Consider the following 22,210-nt stretch of genomic DNA (forward strand, 5'->3'; position numbering starts at 1 on the left):
GTAGGAGTAAAACTAAGATGAGTGGGTACACAAGAGGCTGGATAATGTCCCCCAAAGATATCGGGTCCTAATCCCTAAAACCTGTAAATGTTACCTTATTTGGAAAAAGGATCTTTGAGGTTTTGAGATGGGAGATTATCTGGATGGGCCCTAAAATTCAGGATCTTGAGATGGGATGCCATCTGGATAGCCCCTAAATGTAATCACATATATCCATATAGGCAGAGGGAGATTTTGCATACACAGGGAACAAGATGCTGGCCTTGCAGAAGAAAGCAATGTACCCACAAGCCAGGGAATGATGGCAGCCCTAGAAGCTGGAAGAAGCAAGGAGTGTATTCTCCCCAGAGCTTCCAGAGGAAGCACAGGCCTGTTAAGACCTTGATTTGGGCCCAGTGATAATTCATTTGGACTTCTGTTCTCCAGAATGGTGAGAATAAATTTCTACTGTTGTGAGCCACCAAGTTAGTGTTAACAGCAGCCCTGGGAAATTGGTGCGACCCTCAGGACCCTTCTCCAAGGATGTCCTGGAGGGTGTTCTTGACAGCATGCTTGCTTGCGAAGAGTTGGAGAGAACTTGGTGGTGGTGGAAAGGTCCTAGACTTCTAGCAGTGGGCTAAAGGAAGCCGGGGTAGGGATTTGCTCAGTGTAATGTATCAGGATAACTGCTCCTGAAATCATGTGGTTTGAAGAGATGGATCAGAATGGGAAAAAGGCCTTGGGAAGAGGTGCCAAGGCCAGAGAACAAGGGCAGTCGTCCCAACTAAAAATGTCTTAGGCAGTGGGTATGTCTCACCTCCTCTCACAGAACAGGATAATTTGGAAGAAGGCAAGGTGGTTGCAGAGTGAGCTTTATTCCAGCAGCTTAAGGATATCCTAAGGGACCCAGGTACTGTGACCTTTCTGCATACTGGTCCTCAGCTTCTCTTCCAGCACTCTCCTCATGATCCTAGTCATACAGTGGCTATAGCAGATCCAGATGTCACAGGTGAACATAATGACCACTGTAAAGAGCAGAAGCAGTGTTTTCCTGCTATGTGTCCATTCTTATTGGCAAGTAAGAATCTTTCCCAGAATCCTCAGCTGAGTTTCCCTTGGCCAAGGCTGAGTCACCTGGGGCTGGAGAGGGTGTGTCAGCTGGGAAGGGGGCCTTGGGTATCCAGAAGCTATTGGCTCTGGTTGCCAACAGTATTTGCCACTGAGTGGGACCAGAAAAGCAAAGGATTCTCCTACAGGTGCTTGGAAGACTGGACTTGTTGGGAGCTTACACAAGGAAATGATAAAAAGGAAGAATTTTGACTTTTAATCTCTATTTGCACCTTTTTCTTCCATAAACTCCATTCTGATATCCATATTCCGCTTCTTGTCCAAATAAGATCAAGTTAGACCATTTACAATTTTTATTTTACAAGCAAATACTGATTTCCTACTGTGTGTCAGCAACTGTGACACATGATATGTGGAGGAAATTCTGGCAGGAAGGATTCGTTCCTGTTAACTCAGTGGAAGGAGTGCCCTGGCGAAAAATGACACCCCGCTCCCCAGCCTTTCCATACCCATCAGCAGTTTCTCTTTGGTATCAAACTTTAGGGTGGTGTAAGACCCTAAATCACAGGTACTTTTAAAGTGGATGAGAGGGGAGAGGAAGTATCTGCTCTGGTGAAGATCATGGGGTAAAGTTAATGCAGAGTCTTTTTGTAAAGGAAGAGAGGGTGGAAGAAGTGACCATGGTTTTAAATCCTTTGACAAGGGCAGTGTTGAAAAATAGTATGCTTAAAACTTTGAGCGTATGCCATGTAAGAAGGGTTGTATGAGTCGGGGCTCTGCAGAAGGGCAGAACCAATGGGTGATTGTGTATGTGGTTATACACACACACAACACACACACACACACGTACATGTGTGCGCTCTGTCTCTGTCTCTGTGACATGTAGGGTATTTATTAGAAGGCTTTGTTTTAGAGAGGTACTTTCTTGAGCACTGAGCCACATCCCCAGCCTTATTTTGTATTTTATTTAGAGACAGGGTCTCACTGAGTTGCTTAGCCCCTTGCTTTTGTGGAGACTGGCTTTGAACTTGTGATCCTCCTGCCTCAGCCTCCCTAGCCACTGGGATTACAGGCATGCCCCCCCACCTCAAAAAAAGGCTTTGGCTCATGCAGTTATGGAGGCTGTCTTACAGTCTGCAAGCTGTAGACCCAGGGAAGCCAGTGGCGTAGTTTAAAGGTCTGAGAGCTATAGGTAGGTGGGGAAGGTCCTAGGCCAGGTCCCAAGCTCTGAGAGACAGTAGCATCAAGGGGAGAAGACCGCCCCAGCTCAGGCAGGCAGAGGGAATGCAGCCTTCCTCAGTCTTCCTGTTCCCGGGTCCCCACGCACACTGGGGAGGGCCATCTGCTCCACTCACACTACCAATTTAAATGCTAATCTATTCCAGAAACACCCTCATAGACACCTAGAAATAATGTTTAATAAGATATCTAGGCATTTCTAACAAGTTGACACATAAGATTAACTATTAACATGGTGATAAGAAGGGCTTGATCTTTGTGTTTTCCCAGTGTGTTTGAGCTTAAGAGAGCGGGAGATTTTTCTATAAAACATTTATACACATACATTGATTATTTTACAGGGTCTTCAAGTTAGGGCTTTTGGTTGTGGTAGTGGTGGTGGTTCTAGGTATTGAACTCGGGGTCGTGCACATGCTAGGCAAGTGCTCTCCCCAGTCCTACTGAGTGTCTTACAAGGTCGAAATTGGGCATCTCCAGGTCAGGGCTCCTGATTGGAGGCACTGGGGTAAATTTCACATCCAGCTTCACTCCAGTATGTGGGCAAATTCCATTCCTTATGGTTTCAGGTTGAGATCCTTGTTTCCTTGCTGATGGGAGCTAGGAGCTGGTCTTTGTTCAGAGGGGCTGAACATTGCTTCTCAGGCTTTCCATGGGGGCTTGCTGTGGCTTGGATGTGATTTGTCCCCAAAAGGTTCATGTACTGGAAGCTTGGTCCCCAGTGTGCTGGTGTTGAGAATATTTAAGAGGTAGACCTAGTGTAAAGTAATTAGGTAAGGGAGACATTGCCCTTGAAAGGGAACTTACTCAGAGTAAGTTCTTGTGGAAGCAGGTAGTTATAAAGTGAAGCTTTCCCACATGCTTGGCTCTGTCTGCAAGCAACCGGTTTCCTTTGATTCTCTGCCATGTTGTGACCAGCCCAGGGGGCCCTCACTAGAGGTTGAACAAATGAAGTTCTCTGATCTTGGATAGTCAGGCTCCAAAACTGTGAGCTAAAGAAATCTTTTTATAAAGTACCCAGCCTCAGGTATTTTGTTATAGCAATAGAAAATGGACTAATGCAGGCCCCCTATAATAACTTCTCAAGTGCATAGGCAGTTTAAGAGCCAAGGTGAAGACAGAGCAAATGGTTCTCCAAAGAGAACTGATGTATCAGTGAACCTAAAGGGCTGGGTGTTCTTATAGTTGTTTAGTTAATACCATGCAGTGGAATATGTTCTTCTTATATTCACTTGGCCAAGAATTTTAATAAAGCTAAATTAAAAGTTGGGGGGGGCTATGTATGGAGTATGACTGGTTGAGAATCTATATTCAGCAAAGACGTGCTTTAACTAGAGGAAGATCTTTGTTCATGGGGCCTATGATGTCATCCTGGGCCTTGCCCTTTCTCTGGGTCTTGTGCTGAGGTCTAGAAAATATTCCTGCCAGAGACCCAAGATAGGAGGCCACGGGATATCCTGGGTGACCATGAGAATCTAAATAATGCTCTTGGATATAAAGAAGCATTCCAGTTGGACATAGGTAGGCGAAGGTCAAAGGCACATTTGATATGAGGGTTGGAGAAGGCTCTGGATAATGCACACATGTCAGTGTCAACCAGAGCTGCTTTTTCTAAATTTACCTGGTTTTGTTTTTGTGGTGTTGGGGATTGAGCCTGCGTTGCTGTACAACTTAACTACAACCCGTTTTCTCGCTGAATTGTTCAGACTAGCCTCAAACTTACAATTATTCTACCTCAGCCTCCCAAGCAGCTGGGATTACAGGCCTGCAACACCTCTCCCAGCTGGATTTATCTGTTTTTACATGTTGGGTACCTAAGATGATAGCCGATGCTATGGAAAGCATCCCACTACTTTAAAAACAAAAAACAAAAAACAAAAAAACACAAGAAACTTGAAAATGACTGATCTAGATGCCTTTTGTGGGGGGCAGGGGGGTTGGCTTACTGTGCTTCTTAAACCCTTTCCAATCTCATTATCTGTTAGTTTTTGAATGCTGGACCTAAAACATGTCCAATAAAATGTAATAAGGACACATTTAAGTATAAAAAAATCAATTGCATTTAAATGAAAAGAATCAATAATACAGAACGGGCAATATCTGATTTGACAGCAGTTTTAATGAAAAAGTTTAATGCAAGAATGTACCTGCTACTCCCCTCCAAATGCTCTGGGCTGTGCCAAACTGGGAGTTCCCCTTTGTATAAAAGGTTTTTAACAAACATTGGCTGAAATAATTATTGAATGAGGTTGCTTTGAAAAGGTGATTTTGGTCATATTTCTGAAAATGTACACAGGAGGTACCGATCCCCGTGTTCTTCAGTCTGTGGCTGACTTACTGTCTTGGAGTCTCGTGCTCTACCATGACCACCATGTTTGATGAAAAGCATGGACAGACGGGTGGAGGTTATGCCTGGAAATGGTTGAAAACCACTGGGCATACTTATTTTAGAGGAGGAAAAAGCAAGGGCAGCCAGGTAGCTGACTTTGTATCTTTGAAGGGCTGACTTGCAATAAAAGGTATAGATTCTATTTCTGTTGACTTTGACAGAGAAACTAGGTTCAACCAAAGAGTGAATGTGGAATTCATCAGCAGTGGCTGGGGCCTGGGGTTGTCAACTCCCAGATACTGGTAAGATTCAGGTGGGCAGGAAGGGCTAGAGCAATGGTTCCCAAACCATGTCAATCCTCAAGATTCACCATGGGCTTGTTGAAAATGTGCATCCCCAAGTCTCCCTGTCCCCACTGGAGATCCTGAGTCAGTAGGTATGCAGGTGGGGATTGGGGATTTATGTATAAAAAAAATTTCAGTCAGGCCCAAGAGCCACTGGACTGCAGGACCACCTCATGCCTTCCAGCTTTAATAAGTTTGGATGCATGGTTGATCCATTGCTTTTAAATCCATGTTCTCTTTAAGGGGTTTCTGAAACACACTCTGGCTGAGGTTGAAGAAGGTATTCTCTCTGCTTATATCCCATGGAAGATTAGACCTAAGAAGGCTCAAGAGGTTTTATGTTTTAATTTTAAATTTTTCTTTTTACAAAAGTATTAAGTGGACAGTTACTCAAAATGTTAAACATGGTTATCATGTAACTGTTCAGTTTCACTCCTAGGCCTATATCCAAGGAAAGTGAAAACATGTCCAAGTGAAGACCTGTAGGTCAATGTTTATAGCAGCTTTATTCATAATACCCCCAAAGTGGAAGCACCCTAAATGTTCATTTGTGATGAATAAATAAAATGTGGTACCTTATAATGGAATATTATATGGCATGAAAAAGAATAAAATGCTGATACTTGCTCCATCATAGATGAATCTTGAACATTTGCCCAAGTTAAAGAATCCAGTTACAGAAGATTACATTATCTGAGTCCATTTATATGCAATGTCCAGATTGGGCAAATCTATGGAGACAGAAAGTAGGTTAGTGGTTGTCTGAGGATAAGTAGGGGAGTGGAGAATGGCTGCTAGCAGGTACAGGCAGAAAAATGTTATAAACTTAGATTGTGGTGACTTTTGCACAGTTCTGTAAATATAATACCAAGTGTATAATTGTAGACATTACCTGGGTGAATTTTAGGATATTTCAATTATATCAATAAAGCAGTTGAAAAAAAGTGATAACTGGTCATTAAAGATAATTTTAAAAATACAAATAAGAAAAAGGAAAAATAGTCTTAATCTCATCATCACGGAGAAGACGGCCACATATCCTGGTGTATATCCTTCCTGTGTATATTTTCTCTACGGTTATACCCTTTTAAAAAAAATGGAATCATACCTTTAATACTACTATAAATTTTGTATGCAATGGTATATTCTGAAAATGTTTCTATGTCATTATGTAGGCTTTTACTTCATCATTTGTCATGGCCGTAAAAAACTCCCGTTGATGAACAATTGTGTTATTTAACTAGTTTCTCACTGGTGGATTTTCAGTGTCTTTAGTTTTCTTGCCCCTATAAATCCTGGACATCCTTTATCATTGTAATTCATTATCAGTTTTGATTTAAAAATCCTTGCTTTTTTAAAAAATTAGCTTTATACTTTAGAGCAGCTTTAGGTTCACGACAAAATTGAACTGAACTTAAAACTACAGAGAATTCCTGTGTTTCCTCTGCCCACACAAGTGTAGCCTCCCCCAGCGTCCACCACCCACACCATGGTGTACATTTGTTAAAACAGGTGAACCTACATTGGACAGTCAGTGATAACCAGGAGTCATAGCTTATGTTAGAGTTTACTCTTGGTGTTGTGTACTCCATTGGTTGTAGGAGGGTTTTTATTGTTTGTTTTTGAGTAGTGTTGGGTATGGAACCCAGGGCCTCACACATACTAAGCAAGTGCACTTCCACTTACTATGTCTCCAGCTCTATTCTGTGGGTTTTAACAAATGTATAATGGCATGGATCCACCCTCATTGTATCAGACAGAATTTTCACTGCCCTAAAATCCCTGTGCAGTCTACCTATCCATCCCTCCTCTCCACCCCTATCCCTGGAACCTACTGATCATTCTTTTTTTCTTGGGGGTGGGGCAAGGGTGGACAAGGAGTGCCAGGGATTGAACTCAAGGGTGCTCGACTACTGGGCCACATCTGCAGCCCTATTTTGTATTTAATTTAAAGAGAGGATCTCACTGAGTTGCTTAGTGCCTCACTTTTGCTGAGGCTGGCGATCTTCCTGCTTCAGCCTCCCGAGCTGCTGGGATTATAGGTGTGTGCCATTGTGCCTATAATGTGCATTACTGATCATGTTATTATCTCCATAGTTCTATCTTCTCCAGAGTTGGAATTGTACAGTAAATACCCTTATCAGATTGGCTTCTTTCACTTAGTAACATGGACTTAAGTTTCCTCCATGTCTTTCATGGCTTGGTAGCTCATTTCTTTTTTAGTGACGAATTATTTTTCGTGGTCTGGATTTCCATGGTTTATCCATTTATCAACCAAGGACATCTTGGTTGCTTCCAAGTTTTGACTGTTATGAATAGAGCTAATATAAACATCTAAGTACAGGCTTCTGTGTGAACAAATGTTTTCAGCTCATTTGTGTAAATTCCAGGGAATGTGATTGCTGATATATGGTAAGAGTATATTTCGTTTTGTAAGAAACTGATAAACTATCTTCCAAACCACTTTTATACCATTTTGCATTCTCACTAGCAATGCCTGTTGCTCAATACCCTAGTCTGCATTTGGTATTAATGTCTTGGATTTTGGCCACGTAATAGGTGTGTTGTTTTAATTTGCATTTTCCTAATGACATATGTTGAGCATCTTTTCACATGCTAACTCACCATCAATAGATATCTATGTTGGTAAGGTGTCTGTTCAGATCTTTTGCCCATTTTTAATTGGATTGTTGTTTTATCATGTTCAATCTTGAGAGTTATTTGTATAGTCCTTAATATGTCTTTTGAAAATATTTTGTCTCAGTTTATGGCTTGCTGTCTAGTTCTCTTGTGGTCCTTACTTTTTATTTCATTTCATTTTATGTGGTACTGGGGGTTGCACCCAAGGGTACTATGTCACCAGGCTACATCCTCAGCAGCACCACTGCCTGTTTTGTTCTTCTTCTTCTTTTTTTTTTTTGAGACGGGGTCCTCACTATAGTTGCCCAGGCTGGCTTCGAACTTGCAGTCCTCCTGCCTCAGCCACACCAGTAGCTAGGATTACCATGGTAGCAGAGAGGGCCTTACTTTTTAAAACTACTATAGTGAACTTTTATCCCATGGAAACAAATTTTACCTTCAATTTTACCTTGAAAATTCTTGATATTGTTGAGAAAAGGGTTTGGGCAAGAAATCAAGAGGTAAGAATTTGCACAAAAGCATCATCCTATTTAAAAATCTATTAGGGCCATAGAATTCTTCAGTCACCTTCTGATAAGTAGACAGTTACGTTGAGAGAACCACGTAGACTTGTATCTTATTAAATGTTTGCTGAATATTTTGTTTTCTAGACTTAATCAGTTTTTGTTGTGTAATAACCATTCTAAACTTAGTGGCTTCCAATAATCATTGATTTGACTCATGATTCTTTTTGTTGGCTAGGAAATTGTTTTCTAGGGCAGGTTGGCTGCTCTCTGCTGTGTCCTTCTGTCAGCTGATGTCTGGATGATCTAGCATGGCCTCACTTGTGTCTAGCACTTGACTGGCTGTTGGCTAGGGCACCAGAGCCACATGTAACTTAATACCCATAGACTGGCCTGGGATTCGTCACAGGATGAAGTCACAGAGTGTTCTCAAGAGCAGCAAACAGGCAAGCCCCAAAGTGCTAGCTTATTTCATGCCTCAGTTTGTTTCACATTTGTTATTGTCTCTTTGATTAAAGAAAGTCACAAAACCAAGTTCAGAGTCAAGTTGGAGAAATAGATGTTACCTCCTGTTAGTGCAGTCTGTGACTCAGAAGCAGGGAAGGGATGAATTTGTGTGTAGCCAGTTTTATAACTTGTTTATGAAAATGCCCAGTGGCCTTGGTGCTTGGTGACCAGCATGTGACTCTCTGCTTATAATTTTCTTGTGTATATATACTTCCTACTTCCATCTACAGATGCCCAGAAAAATGGTAATGCAGCATTGTGGCAGATAAATTCAGATTTCCAGGAACAAACTCAAACCTTGGTAGAAGTGATTTGCGAGAACTTTGATAAGACTTTGAGAAGACAAGACATTGTGGCAGAACCTACCCTCAAAATGCTAGGATGGGTGCATTCATTATTCATCTAATTAGTCAACTAATAATTATTTATTCAGCTAATTATTGAGGAGTTGCTTCCCTAAGTCGGGGTGTGGATTTATTGGGAACATGATAAACTCCTTGCCTTCAGGAAGACTGAGCTCCTGGGCAGGAGATGGGAATAAATAGAAAACAAATGCTAAGCATGATTGATGTGCTAAATGGTAGGGCAGGAGGGCAGGAGGAGGATTTTCTAGATCGGTCCAAACTCTGAGACCATTTTAATTTTCTTGACTTTGTTTTTTTCTTCATTAGCTTGTCCTTTGCCAGGTCACAGTCCAGATGCTGATGGGAACCCAGCAGTGCATCTGTTACAGGCTCTGGTGGATTTATCCCTGTCAGAGCTGGGAGCTGGAGAGAGTGGGAGGTAGATTGCTGGGCTCGTGGCAGTGGGGGGTCATTTACAATCAGGGGTCTGACATGTCCTGAAGGCTGTATATTCCAGCTGGAGGTTCCCGGTGTCTCAGAAGCCCTAATAGACGTGCACTTACCAGGAGCAGGGTCTTTGGAGGACATGCTGTGGGATTAGCACAGTGTAATTTGGTTTGAGGAGAGGGGAGCAGGAGGAAGGGTTGAGTTAGATGGGTGGTAACCATAGCAACAAGATGCTGACAGTTGGGTCACCACAAAGAGAATATTGACCAATTTGTGATTGCCCTGATGCTGATTAGGAATGTGGCACCTCAAGTATACCAGGAGGAGAAAGTCAGGGTGAGAAAAATCACAGGTACTTTGTGTGGCTCTGTCCCTTGTTAACTTGGACAGTGGAACAACCCTTTCATTTCCATTTCCTTCTTAAGATTTTGAACTAACCTTTATTCAAAGACATCTCCTGGATTACCATTTTATGATTATTGGTAAGCTGTCAGGATCTATGGTCAAAGGTGACAATGTGACAGTTTCTGGTTTCCTTTCCCACCCCTCCTCTCCAAAATAAATATTTTTAATTGTATACTTAAGGAAATTTCTTCCCCCCCCAATCCTTTCTTTCTTTCTTAGCTAGCAGAGAAGGTGAAAAATTAGAAAGGTGAAAACTATCCCTCTCCTGTTGTCTAAAGAGAGAGTAATGAAGTGATAAATCTCATTGACTCCCAGAAAGTCTAATTTCCTCCCACTCATCAAAGCAAGTGGGAGGGATTTGGCAAGTCTCTGGATGGAGAAAATGTTTCTTGTTTAATTGTCATCAAACAAAGCTGCCCCCACCCCTATGCAGTATGTAAAGTGTCAGCTCTGGGAGGCTCCCAGCCCCGTCTGAGTGAGTGGCTTGCAGAATCTAACAGCTTTGAGTTGCTGAACTGTTTACACACACAACCACAGCATCTGTCCCTACCGATGGCTGGAGTCTGCCCCCAGCCACCACCCTCTTGACCTCCAAACATCCAGCCTTTCCTTTCCTGAAACCAGGGATCCTTCCCTGGTGCCTGCCTCTCCCACACAGGCGCGTGCCTGCAACCAGCTCTGATAAAGGGTACAGCAGTCAGTCTCCCACCCACCATCCCTTCACTTCATTGCCCTACCTGCTTTCCAAGTATATGACTTCAAGGAAACCACGCATTCCAGAAGCGGATCACCAGTGTGTCCCAGAATCCAGGGCACTGTTATCTTACACGCGCAGGTTTGGTTTTCCTGCCAGTTTGGCATGGCGCTTTCAGAGAAGCTAGGGCAGCAGCAGCTTAAGCTAGGACGCTGGGTTTTTATCTCTTGCACTCAGGGTAGGCTGATGGCACTGCTGGGCCTCATGGTGGGTTACCATCCATTAGACACGAGGCCTCCAGAGGTAATGCAAGGTCACCATGTGTCTGGCATGGAGGAAGTGAAGGCTAGGTGTGCCAGCATCAAGCATGGTGAAAAACTGGCAATGCCGAGTCCCTTCCAAGGGTAGGTATGTTATTTATTTCTCTTAAATCAAATAAGGTTGTTAAATGGCTAGGACATTCTGGGGAACTGAGGCAGTGTGTAGGCCCTCCTTCTTGCAGTCGGGTCAGAAAGATTTGAGGCATGTTTCTCAGAGAAACAGGCAATGAGTTTGGTAGGAGGGATGAGAAAGAGTGAAAGAAGACACTCAAGGTGTCTCTCCTGCCTTCTAGTTTTAGTGGGGTTCTCAGAGAAGCTTCCAGAGAGTCCAGCCCAGGTCTACCTCTTGACTTTTGATGACAGCAGGATGACATCAGACTTTCAAGTTCCTACTGACATGACAACTCTAGGTCTCTTTGGCCCATACTGACTGGTTCTAATTGAATTCTTAACCATAAATTCTTAGATTTTATGGTTAGGTAGAATTATCCTTATCTCCTTGAGTTCCGGGATCTGGTCTGTGGAAAGGGTCACAAAAGTCTATCCTTTAGGACATCTTGTGTTCTCTTAATGACATTATTTCAGGCCTAAATTTCACCTTTATTTCTCCTCAGTTTGCTGAGGAATGTGACATATTCTAGCTACTTAAGGCAGGCAGGAGTGTAGGCAAATTGCTTCTTGGAAAAGGAAGCATGTGCTGTCACACAGTGGGCCTGTTTTATAGACGTATTCCCTTCTTGCTCCTCTCCACTCAGGTCTGTGTGTTCCATATCAAGGAGACTTCTACAAAGATTTTCCTCTTAAAGGTTGGCTTGGTTAGTTGGCTCTCCCTAGAATAAAATACAGGTTAGCTTCTGTCATGTAGTAAAGCACCCCAAAGCACAGTGATTTAAAATAGCAAGGGAGGCTGGGTGCGGTGGCACATGCCTGCAGACGTAGCAACTTGGGAGGCAGAGGCAAGAGGATCTTAAATTCAAAAGCTTCAGCAACTTAGACCCTGTCTCAAAAAGGAATGGGGATGTGGCTCAGTAGTAAAGCTCCCCTGGGTTAAATCTCTAGTATAAAAAAATAAAAATGGTGGTTGGCTGGGATCTTGTTCATATGGGTGAGTCTCCACCGATCTCACCAAGACTCACATAGTGGTTGTCTGGCTGGTGGGTGGGTCCAAGATGGCATCTCCCACATGTTTGCTGATGCTCTGGGCCTTTTGTGTCTGGCATCACCCGATGAACTAGCCTGGGCTTGTCCTCATGGCAGGAGCAAGGTCCCTGAGAGCAGGCAGATGTAGCAAGGTCCCCTGAGGCCTGGGTTCAGAACTCCCATCATCTCATCTGCCAGATTCATTTTGTCAGAGCAAGTTCTAAGACCAGCCAGGATTCTAGAGGTGGAGAAATGGTCTTTATGCAAGAAGCTGTCCAGTAACGTAAAGTGGCCTTCTCGGGGAGATCGTAATTGAGACCATTTTTGTAAACAGTGTACTTCAAATAATAATAACTATTACCCAAACTATTATCCATTATCCTGTCGAGTTCCTAAAATGCTATGGTGGAGTGAGCTGCCCTATGCGTGTGGTGCAGTAAATCAAGCAAAGATGTGAATTCACCAGCAGGGGTGGGCAAGGAGTCTTGGAACTGAAGCTTTCTACATGCTACATGTATTTTCATCTGCCCCCTTTTCTACATCTAAGAACTAAGCTTTTTTCTCTTTTTTCTCTTTGTTTTTTTTCTTTTTATTCTCTTTGAACATTTTGAAAGCCAAAGTTGTGGAAAATGAGATGACTGCTCTCTTAGACTCTATTATGTTGGCCTAATTACATATCAGCAAAATGTTTTTCTGGGGCATTGTGTGTAAGACAAAGAGGAAAACAACATCTCCAGCCGGCCAGTACCGCCTGTCCCTCCCCCTGGCTGGCAGGCACAGTGGTGGCCCGGAGGAGGACGAGAGTGAGGCGGGCAGGTCTGCCGGGTGGCTGGCTCCAGAGGGGTGTGCGCTTTATCCAGAGAGGATGGAGGGGCAAGCCATCACTTCTTTCCTTCCCTCCCCCATGCCTGCATGAGCTTCTGTCTGGTGGGGAGCCATGTGGCCGTTCTCCCCATCCCCTGGCCTGGCTTCTCCTGGGACAGAAAAGCTCACACATCTTTGCATCCAAGTGCCCAGCCCAGAGCCAGGTTCACTGAATGTTGAGACTGATGAATGAATTGTGGTGCCAGGCATACTCTTACTCTTTAGGGTGCTGAGGGATGGACATGCTGAGTTTTCTGCAAGCCCCCCAACTTTGTAACATCCACTTTGCATTTGATCATAGAAGTAAAATGTTCTCTTTCAGCTTGGCATTCTCCTCCTGCCTTACCTGTGAGTCTCCACTTTCCTTGTGGACCTTCACCTGCCTATGCACCACTGTGGCTCATGTCATCTTCGGCTCATGCCCCTCACCAGGAAACCTGGTCCTTAGCTTCATCCTGTGCTGGCCAATGCCTCCAAGTTCTTATCTCCACTCTAAGCGTTGCCTGACATTGGGCTGTGGATTAGTTTCTTTTTGCTGCTATATCCAATTACTACAAGTTTAGTGGCTTGAAACAACAAAAGTTCGTTATCCAGAGATCAGAAGTCTGAAATGGGTACAAGGGGATAAAGTCGAAATGTTGCCAGGACCACATTGTTTTTTGAGATTCAAGGATCAAGGAGTCCTTCCTAGCTTCTAGAACCTGCCCATGTTCCTTGTCTTGTGGCCCCTTCCTGGTATCACTCTGGCCTCTGCTTCTCTCATCACATCTCTGATTCTGACTCTCCTGCCTTTGTTACTACACTGGCTCCACCCAAAGTAATCCAGGATAAACTGTCCATGTCAAGATTCTGAAGTTAATCACATTTGCCAAATCTTTTTTATTATGTCTTTATTAGTGCTATAGTTATACAGAACAGTAGGGTTTGTTATAAATGCACATAACATAATTTGATCCATCTCATTCCCCAATATTTTCCCTTTTCCTTTCCCTCCTCCCTCTCCTAATCCTCTTCCTCTACTCCACTAGTCTATTATTTTTTAATTAGTATGTTGTTATTATTCATAAAAGTGGGATTCATACATGTCCATAATTTGGTTAATTTCATTCTGCAGTCCCTCTCTTGTCCTCCCCCTTATCCCCTTCCTCTACTGTTTTCTCTTCTATTTTCATGAGATCCACCTTTCCTTAGTCTTTATATCTCTCTAGCTTCCACCTAGGAGGAGAAAACAGTCAATCCTTCACTTTCTGTGCCTGGTTGATTTCACTTAGAATGATGTTCTTTAGTTCCACCCATTTACCAGGAAATGACATAATTTCACTCCCCTTTATGGCTGAGTAGAACACCATTGTGGATATATACCACATTTTCTTTATCCATTCACCTGCTGACATATACCTGGGCTGGTTCCTTAACTTGGCTATTCCGAATTATGCTGCACTAAGCATTGGGATGCAGGTATCACTGTTGTATGCCAATCTCAGCTCTTACTAAAGCATGAGATAGTTGGCTCATATGGTAGTTCTACTCCTAGTCCTGAGAAATCTCTATATTGATTTCCACATGTTTGTACTAATTTGCAGTCCCACTCAAAATGTTTCCAAATCTTGTTTTTACCATGTAAGGGAACACATTCACAGGCTCTGGAGATTAGGGTGTAGTCATCTTTGGAGGCTGTTATTCTGTCTACCTTCATGCAGTTTCATTTTCTGCAAGACATCTTTACAGGTTCCTCAACTTTAGTGTGTTTGGAAGGGAATTCTTTCCTCTCATTGTCCCCCCTTGTCCTGTATGCTCTGGGTCAACACATGAGCAGCCACTAATTCCCAGTTCCTCCAGCCTCTGTATGAAAACATACCAAGTTAACAAGCCTAACACTGATGGGCACTTGGGTTTTTTTTCCAGTATCTTGCTATTACAGTTTTCCAGTGAACATCTTTGTACATTTTCATATAATATATACACACACACACAAAAAAAATAAATTCCCAGAAATGAGATTGTTAGGTCTAAGGTTAAATGTATTTATAATTTTGAGAGAAACTGTCAAATTGTCCTCCCCAAGGGTTGACTTAGTTTGCCCTCTCATCAGCAATGTGATAAAATGGTTGCTTCCCGACAGTCTTGTCAACAAAGTCCGTTGTCAAACTTGAAGGGTTTTTTTTTGTTTTTGTTTTTGTTTTTTTTAAAAACAACCAGTTTGATAGGTAAGAAAACAGTATCTCAGGGTAGTTTAATATGCATTTCTTTTAGAGTCTGCTTTTTTCTTCACGTGCTTAATGACCATTTGATTTTCCTTTTCTTTGATCTTCAAATCCTTGTCCAATTGAAAAACTTGAGATTACTGGACTTTTTGCCTATCAATTTCTAGAGGCGCTTTTTTAGCTATAATATGACTACAAATATCTTCCCATTTCTTCATTCGTCTTTTGAACTTGTGAATGTTGTCTTTTGTCACGCAGATGGATTTTTATGTAATCAAATTATTATTTTTTTGACTTCTAGAGTTTAAGTTATTAGGAAAGGGCAAACTGTATTTGAAAGCATGAACTTTCTCACTGGACCAATATGTGACTTCCTCATTCTTTTGCTGGCACAGAGGATCTTTAAAAATTATCAAAAGACAAATGCATTTCTTACTAAACTCTATATTGTTACATTTTTACAGGGTTAAGGGAAGGCTGTGTTGGATGTCTGTTTCCTTAGCTGATTTGCAACCACTGGAGAAATTACAGGGAACAAAGGGGGAAAAGAGCCATAAATACAAATGAATTCCTTTTATACAAGTTGAAAAACCACAGGACATGCTCCACTTTTTTTTTTTTTTAACACTCCAGGTGTGATGGGAGATTACGTATCCACCACAAGAGAGTGGAGAGTTAATTAAAATTTTTGCTCTGACTCACAGAAAGAAATGTCTTTTCGTTTGATAAGCAGGCTGGCTTTGGAGTGCCGGTTGCTGCTTTCTTCTTCTCCTCACTAGAGTGTCACAAAAAAGCAGATCAAAGTGAGCCTTCCATCCAGATCCGTTTCCTACCACCTTTCTTAGCTAATGGACTTAAAAGTGTCTTCTGCACGGGGCTCATCTCGTGTTTTAGAAATACTGTCGTCTTGCTGCATTGATAATATGCAAACTGCCTTTGATAGATGCTTATGGAAAGCCACATTGAACATTAATTACATGGAGACGGCCCAAATATTTGGAGTGGGAGAGCCTGGCAGAGTCGTACCTCACCTCTACCATTTTTTTTAATTTCACTCATCAACTCACCACGTGATTGATGACCAGGAATTAACACTTGGGATTGAACCCTCCCAAGGACCAGTAATGTTTTGCTGTGTTTTCCCTTGTCCTTTTGGTCTTTATGATTCTGCACCCTCTGGCTGACATCTCCCACCCTGAGAGGGGAAAAAAACTGTTTGGGCGAAATCCTGCTGTTTTTCTCTTTAAGATAGTGACAAAATGAAATAAAATGGAAGCAAAATAGAAGCCACCCTGGTGAGGCCCGTCTGAACAGGCGGGTCAGGCTGCGGCAGGGGTCGTTCATTGTCTTGCAGCTCTGGGCTCACGCAGAGAAAACCGGGCCAGGGTACAGCCACCAATAAAAGGACTCCATTCTGCCACTCAGGGCTTTGTGAGGCGCCAAAGCTTGTCCTGGTTGCTATGGCTACTGTCTGATTGTGGTGGGTTTGTCACAGTGCTTGATAAAGTGGGAAGGTTATTCTTGATAGGCCCAAGTAATCATAACCTCGCAAAGCTGGAGAATGTGGATTTAAATTTTTTTTTCCTCCTTTCTCTCTTTAGACCGGGAACACAGGCATGGGGGCAGGGGAATCTCTGGATACAATAGCCACAGGGTTCTTCCTCCAGCCTGGCAGAAGGGGTACTGGCCAAGGGTGCTGGGCTGGAAGGGAGGCACCTGTGTGCCCAGGGGGACTGCAGAAAGGAGCCTGCTGGCCAAGTGTTGAGCCATCTCTGGTGACTGGGGCTTGGGGAGGGGCCACAATGGCATTCTCTGCTGCACCCTTCCATAAACTGATGACATTGTTCTCTTTCTTCCTTCTCTCTTCCCTGAATCCCCTTCCAGCTCAACACTCTGCCCTCATCATCATTTCTCAGACAGTTGATCCTTTAAAAGTCCATCTATTTTTTTCTTCTTTATATGGAGAATAATGGGAAAGCTTAGATTGGGAGTGACAGCTGATAGATTCTGGCTGCAGAATTAGACTCTCTCCCCCAGAAGGGACCTAAGAGATATCCAGGCAGTGATTTCATGCATATCTGTATAAGAACTATTGAGAGGAGCTCTTTAAAACACTGATTCCAGGGGCCCATTCCCAGAGTTTCTGATTAGTGGGTTTCAGCTGGGCCCCAAGAATCTATTTCTCAAAAGTTCCAGGAAAGGCCCCTATGTTGCCTGCTCCAGGACCAAGCTTTGAGAATCACTGCTCAGGCCCATACTTCCTGCATACATTTGAGAAAATTTGAGTTTCCCAAAGGATACATTAGTTGCGAAGGGCTCAGGTGACTTGTGGAGGCACAGTGGGATTGGTGTCCAGTTACAGAAAGTTTAAAAGCTGTCTGAAGAGGCGGGCAGATTGTTCTCATCTCCCTCCCTCCCTTCTGGCTCCCAAGTGCAGGGCAGCCAGATGAGCTGATTGTGTTCCCAAAGCCGCCAGCAGGCAGTCTCACCAGGGCTGCTTCCCTTGCCAGCATAGCACTCCAGGCTACTACACACTGATGCCTCCACATGAAGCCTACCCTGCTTGGAGCCCCAGGCCCAGCTTCATCTTGTAATTTGTGCAGGTTCCTGAAAGCCGGCTTTGATGGTGGCCTGGATCTTTCTTTTTTCTGACATTTGAAGCCTGTGGCCCTGGCAGCAGACCAGTCTGTACTTTGGTGACCGCACTTTGAACTCTGGAGTAGGGCTGTGCTGTTCTTCACCTGTGCATCCCACTGCAGTTCCCAAATACTCGAGGAATGAGTCGTGTGCACCCACGGGACACAGGGAATCTGGATGCATGTTTGATATTTTCTGAGGCCAGTGACAAGCTAAGAAAACAGGAGTCCAGGGTGTTCACAGCCTAGCTGGTGTGGTGAACCTTCATGGAGTAACCCAGCGCAGTGGCCTCACCTTAGGGTTATCTTCTTGTGTGAGCAGGGCTGCGTTTTCAGATTGAAAGATAAGTATTAGTCCCCTGGATCCTAATTTGAAATAAAGCACTGACAGCATTCATCTCTGGATGGCAGGGTGGATAGTACAGGTGAAACTGCTTCTGTGTGTGCACGCGGGGTGTGCGTGCACGGGGGTGTGTGCGTGCACGTGTGCATGCATGTATGTGTGCCAGGCTGAGACTGGATGCAAATGACTCGATCATTTGTCAAATGTAATTTAACTCCCCATGACACTCTGAAATCATCCAGAGCAGTGTGTGTTATCATAGACCCTGAATGTGCCTTTGAGGCGAGGTAATTGTGTTTCTTCAATGAAACTCACAGGAGGCTATTTGTCCAGACAAGAATAAAACAAAATTAATGGATTAATCTTTTGGCTGTAATTCCTTGCCAACTACACAGACTGTGTCAGGGCCTGGAAAGAAATCCCATGATGGCAGTTTGGCTCTAAAATCTAACTCTTGGGCACACAACAGAGCACCTCTTCTTGGCTTTGTTGGGCTGGTAGGTGGAACAGTGGCCTCCTGTGGCTTGGAGGTGGTTTGAGGCAGCAGTGGTGCTAATGGTGGCATTTTTTTGCCCAGGGCGTGGAGATTCAGACTGACTACGTGCCCCTGCTGAACTCACTGGCAGCCTATGGCTGGCAGCTCACCTGTGTGCTACCGACTCCCGTTGTCAAGACTACCAGGTAACAATGACTGGTTGTTATTGAAGTTACTCCTCCGTGCTAGGCACTGTTCTAACAAGCACTCCATGTGGAGGACTGACTTAATCCTGCGACAAGCCTGTGAAGCTGGTGTGTTGACCTTCCAACTGGGAGGCGCAGAGCCAGAATTTCACTTTCTCTACTCTCACACACACCTCCTCTTTACCCCTTCTGCTCAGGGAATCTGTCCTGCCCAGGGGACCTAAGATTAGCCACCTGGGCCAAATGTGGTGAGAAGATGTTTGCAAGTTTAGAGATTTTAAAAGGTAACCAGAAGGGTGGAGGCAAGAGAAAACGATGCTCCCCTATACACTGTTTCTGTCATTGTTAGCTCAGAGTCACAGGCATGAGCCACCCTCACCACTTCTGTTTGTGTGGGTCAGAGGTGATTGGCAGCTGCCATGGTGCTACCCACCTGGCACTGCATGTCTGTAGGAGCTGAGCTATGAACGAGCTCACATTGGTCATACTTCTGCCAGCTGTCCTCATGGCTGAGGACTGAGCTCTTCACCCAGGTCCTTATTTACACCCCCATCCCTGCCATAATTACCAAAGGTAGCCTTGGGAGAGACCCCACCTCTGAGTCTGAGTCTCACCAGTGTGTCCCCATTTGACTAAGATGCCAGCTACTTTACATCAAGGGAAGGGAGTTTTCACCTAGGGAGCCTGCTTTGCAGGGATACCCAGAATGCTTCTGCAGTTCATCTGAGATGGCCCCCAGACTGGGGGTGGGTGAGTGGAGTGGGGCCATTTCTTTCACCATCTGGTGGTGCTTTCCCTGCAGTGGGCTCTCCAGCCATTACAGGAGGGCCTGGCTGACACAGGCTCAGGCACGCAATGCAGGCATATAGCAAGATGGTGCCCACTGTCATGAAGTTGGGGACTGTAGCACCCAGGCTAGATTTGGGGTTCCTCCGGTGTAACATGACTCAGTCTCAGCTCACTGTGTTGTAGGGAAGGGAGCATCTCCACCAAGCAGATTGTCTTTCTTCAGAGACCATGTCTACCTCAGAAAATCAAGAAGAAGGAATCAAAGGTAAGAAACTTCTGGGTTTCAACAGCTCTTCATCTTCTAGTGCATTTCCCACAGCAGCTGGATGGGCAGCCTGCTCCAACTTTCAAGTGCTTTCGGAGCCCAGGGAACACCTGAGCTCCTTGACAGACTGAATCACACCTGAGGCTACTGAGGGGACTGGAGGGCTATTCTACCAACCTCCTGAGGGCCAGGTTGGATGGGGGGACAGAGGCTTTTCTGGACCCCCACAGATACCAGATAGTCCCACAATGCCAAAATCGGGGGTAACACATCAGCTGTAGTCTGACTGGGGTGGGGATAGCTTGAGCTCAAGATGTGGCTGGCTTCTGTGTCTCTTAATCCCACTACAATCCCACTGATTGGCGCTCTGGCTTGCACGTTTGATCCTTAGGACATAGATGTTTGCTGATCTTGGCAAAGAGACTCTGCCAGAGTCCCTTCTTGACAGGCTCTGACCTGTCAAGGATGGATGGCCACAGTAACAGCTGGTGATACAAATGGAGGCGAGTCATAGCATGTGGCAGCAAGTCCTCAGACCAGGCTGTGGTCAGGGATTCCCAGGGTCTTTTCCCTCTTGCTAGACTTCTCATGAACTGTTCTGGGTACAGCTGCACTAAGAGACTGTGGCCATTCTCAGAATCTGCTGTTTTCTAAAGCTAAGTTCAAGTCCTCCCCTTGGGCCGGGTGACTCTAAGGCTTCACACCCCCATGCTTTGCAGCCTTTACCTGTGTGTTAAATATCCATCAGTGGCTCACGTGTGGAAGGCTTGGTTCCAGCTGATGGAGCTACTGGGAGGAAGTCTAGGGGGAGGAAATTAGGTCATTGAGCATGCCCTTGATGGGGCTACAGGGACCTGGCCCCTTCCTGTCTGTTTTCTGGACACCAGAAAGTGAGCAGCTCCTTTGCCATCCTCTACCTGATGCTGCCCCAAAACACTGGTGTCAGCCAACCACAACCTCCTTTGAAACCGTGAGCCAAAATAAATCTTTCCCTCCTTTTAAGTTGATTTTTCTCAGGTATTTTGTGAAAGCTAATGTGATATATTGTGGGTGTATCACCAGTTGTTCAGTATGAGTCCAGGCACTTGAGGGAATCCACCAAAGCTCCAGTTAGGTGTCACCTGGATCTGCTTTACTCCATTCTGATGGTGAAGGTCATACTCTGGACAGAACTTGCCTGACCTGGTCAGCTCTGCACAGTTGTACCATCTCTAGGTTCCCCACTCTTGGTTGGTTCCTTGTGTTTTCTGGACACAGAGGCCCAGGCAGGAGCATCCAGCCAGTGAACAGATTGGAGTAGCCCCTCACCAGCCAACAAATCCAGGGGGTGCCCACTCACGGAAGGAATGCCAAGGCGATGGGGACGCAAAGCCAGATGGGCTGGAGTGCAGAGGAAGGGCTCTCTCCAGGCTCTGGGATGGTAATGTGACAGGTGACAGCAGCAGTGGACCAGCAGGCAGTCACTGATCCACTATTAACCACCAGGAGCAGTCAGCTACCGGCTGGAAGATAGATGGCCACAGACCGCTGTCAGTACTGCTCTGCCACAGGCTCACGGGATGACATCACTCAGAGAAAGTGACATTCAACAAGCAGTGCATAAGAGTTCTCCTGCCAAACGCTGAAAGGAATCTGGCTTCAGCCCTTAAGGAGACAGTGCTGTCTTTCCTTCCAGGTGTCTGCCTGTGGTGCAATTTGACTTCAGTAGGAAGGCCCTGGCCTGGCAGGGGCAAGTCAGTGGCCAATTTGAGCCAGGCTGGGTATGGTAGTGTGCACCTGTGATCCCAGTGACTCAGGAAGCTAAGGCAGGAGAATGAAAGTTTGAGGCCAGCCTCAGTAACTTAGACCTTGTCTCAAAAAAAGGCTGAGGATGTAGCTCAGTAACAGAGCAACACAGCATTCAATCCCCAAGAAGGCAGAACTGCCTTTCTTTGGGGGAAAAACTGGAGAAGATGGGAGGACCCCCCCCCCACACACCACCAATTTAGTAATAACTTCCAGACCTAATCGGCTCTATAATAAATGCAGGTAGACTGCTTTCTCTTTTAATGTGCCTGCATCATTTCAAGATTGGAGGTGCATGGTGTCAAGTACTTGTGCTCTTGTGAGACCTCCAAGTCACCTCACTGGTATAGTCCCAGGAAGAGGGGAATTTGCCACTAAACATCTTTATGCATCTTCCGAACTCGATGTATCTCTTTGTCTCCATCATTGTTGCCTCAGCCCCCTCAGTCTGTGTCCCCTGGTAATTCCATCTAGTCCTCATGATGGAACCCACAGCTCTTGACAGTGTGTGTCACACCGTTTTCTCTTGGATCTGTCCCACCGTGTTCTGATACTCCAAGTTCCTTGGGATTCTCTCCTCTCTCAAGAGTTTTCTCAGAAAATCTTCTGTCCCAGGGCTTCACTCAGGACCTCAATGCTGTTACATCTGCGTTTTCAGCCCTTGCTTTGCATGGGACTGCAGTGCCT

General features: G+C 44.7%; 2 protein-coding genes across 14 annotated transcripts in view; one reads left to right on the forward strand and one right to left on the reverse strand.

The window, feature by feature from the left end:
• Rftn1 (raftlin, lipid raft linker 1) overlaps positions 1-22,210 on the forward strand; it is a 195,489-nt gene that overhangs the window by 166,566 nt on the left and 6,713 nt on the right. For both annotated transcript variants that reach the window (XM_005317250.5, XM_040289832.2), the window contains 2 exons: positions 18,581-18,684; positions 19,657-19,738. In XM_005317250.5, coding sequence (XP_005317307.2) covers positions 18,581-18,684; positions 19,657-19,738 — 186 coding nt within the window. The remainder of the gene's footprint in view (positions 1-18,580; positions 18,685-19,656; positions 19,739-22,210) is intronic.
• Oxnad1 (oxidoreductase NAD binding domain containing 1) overlaps positions 1-22,210 on the reverse strand; it is a 106,072-nt gene that overhangs the window by 10,875 nt on the left and 72,987 nt on the right. For 2 of the 12 annotated variants that reach the window (XR_013434421.1, XR_013434423.1), the window contains one exon: positions 797-17,984. The exons of the other annotated variants lie outside the window; for them this stretch is intronic. The gene's annotated coding sequence lies outside the window, so the exon portion shown is untranslated. The remainder of the gene's footprint in view (positions 1-796; positions 17,985-22,210) is intronic. 12 annotated transcript variants of the gene reach the window in all.

This window comes from Ictidomys tridecemlineatus, chromosome 2, assembly GCF_052094955.1.
Source record: "Ictidomys tridecemlineatus isolate mIctTri1 chromosome 2, mIctTri1.hap1, whole genome shotgun sequence".
Lineage (NCBI taxonomy): Eukaryota > Metazoa > Chordata > Mammalia > Rodentia > Sciuridae > Ictidomys > Ictidomys tridecemlineatus.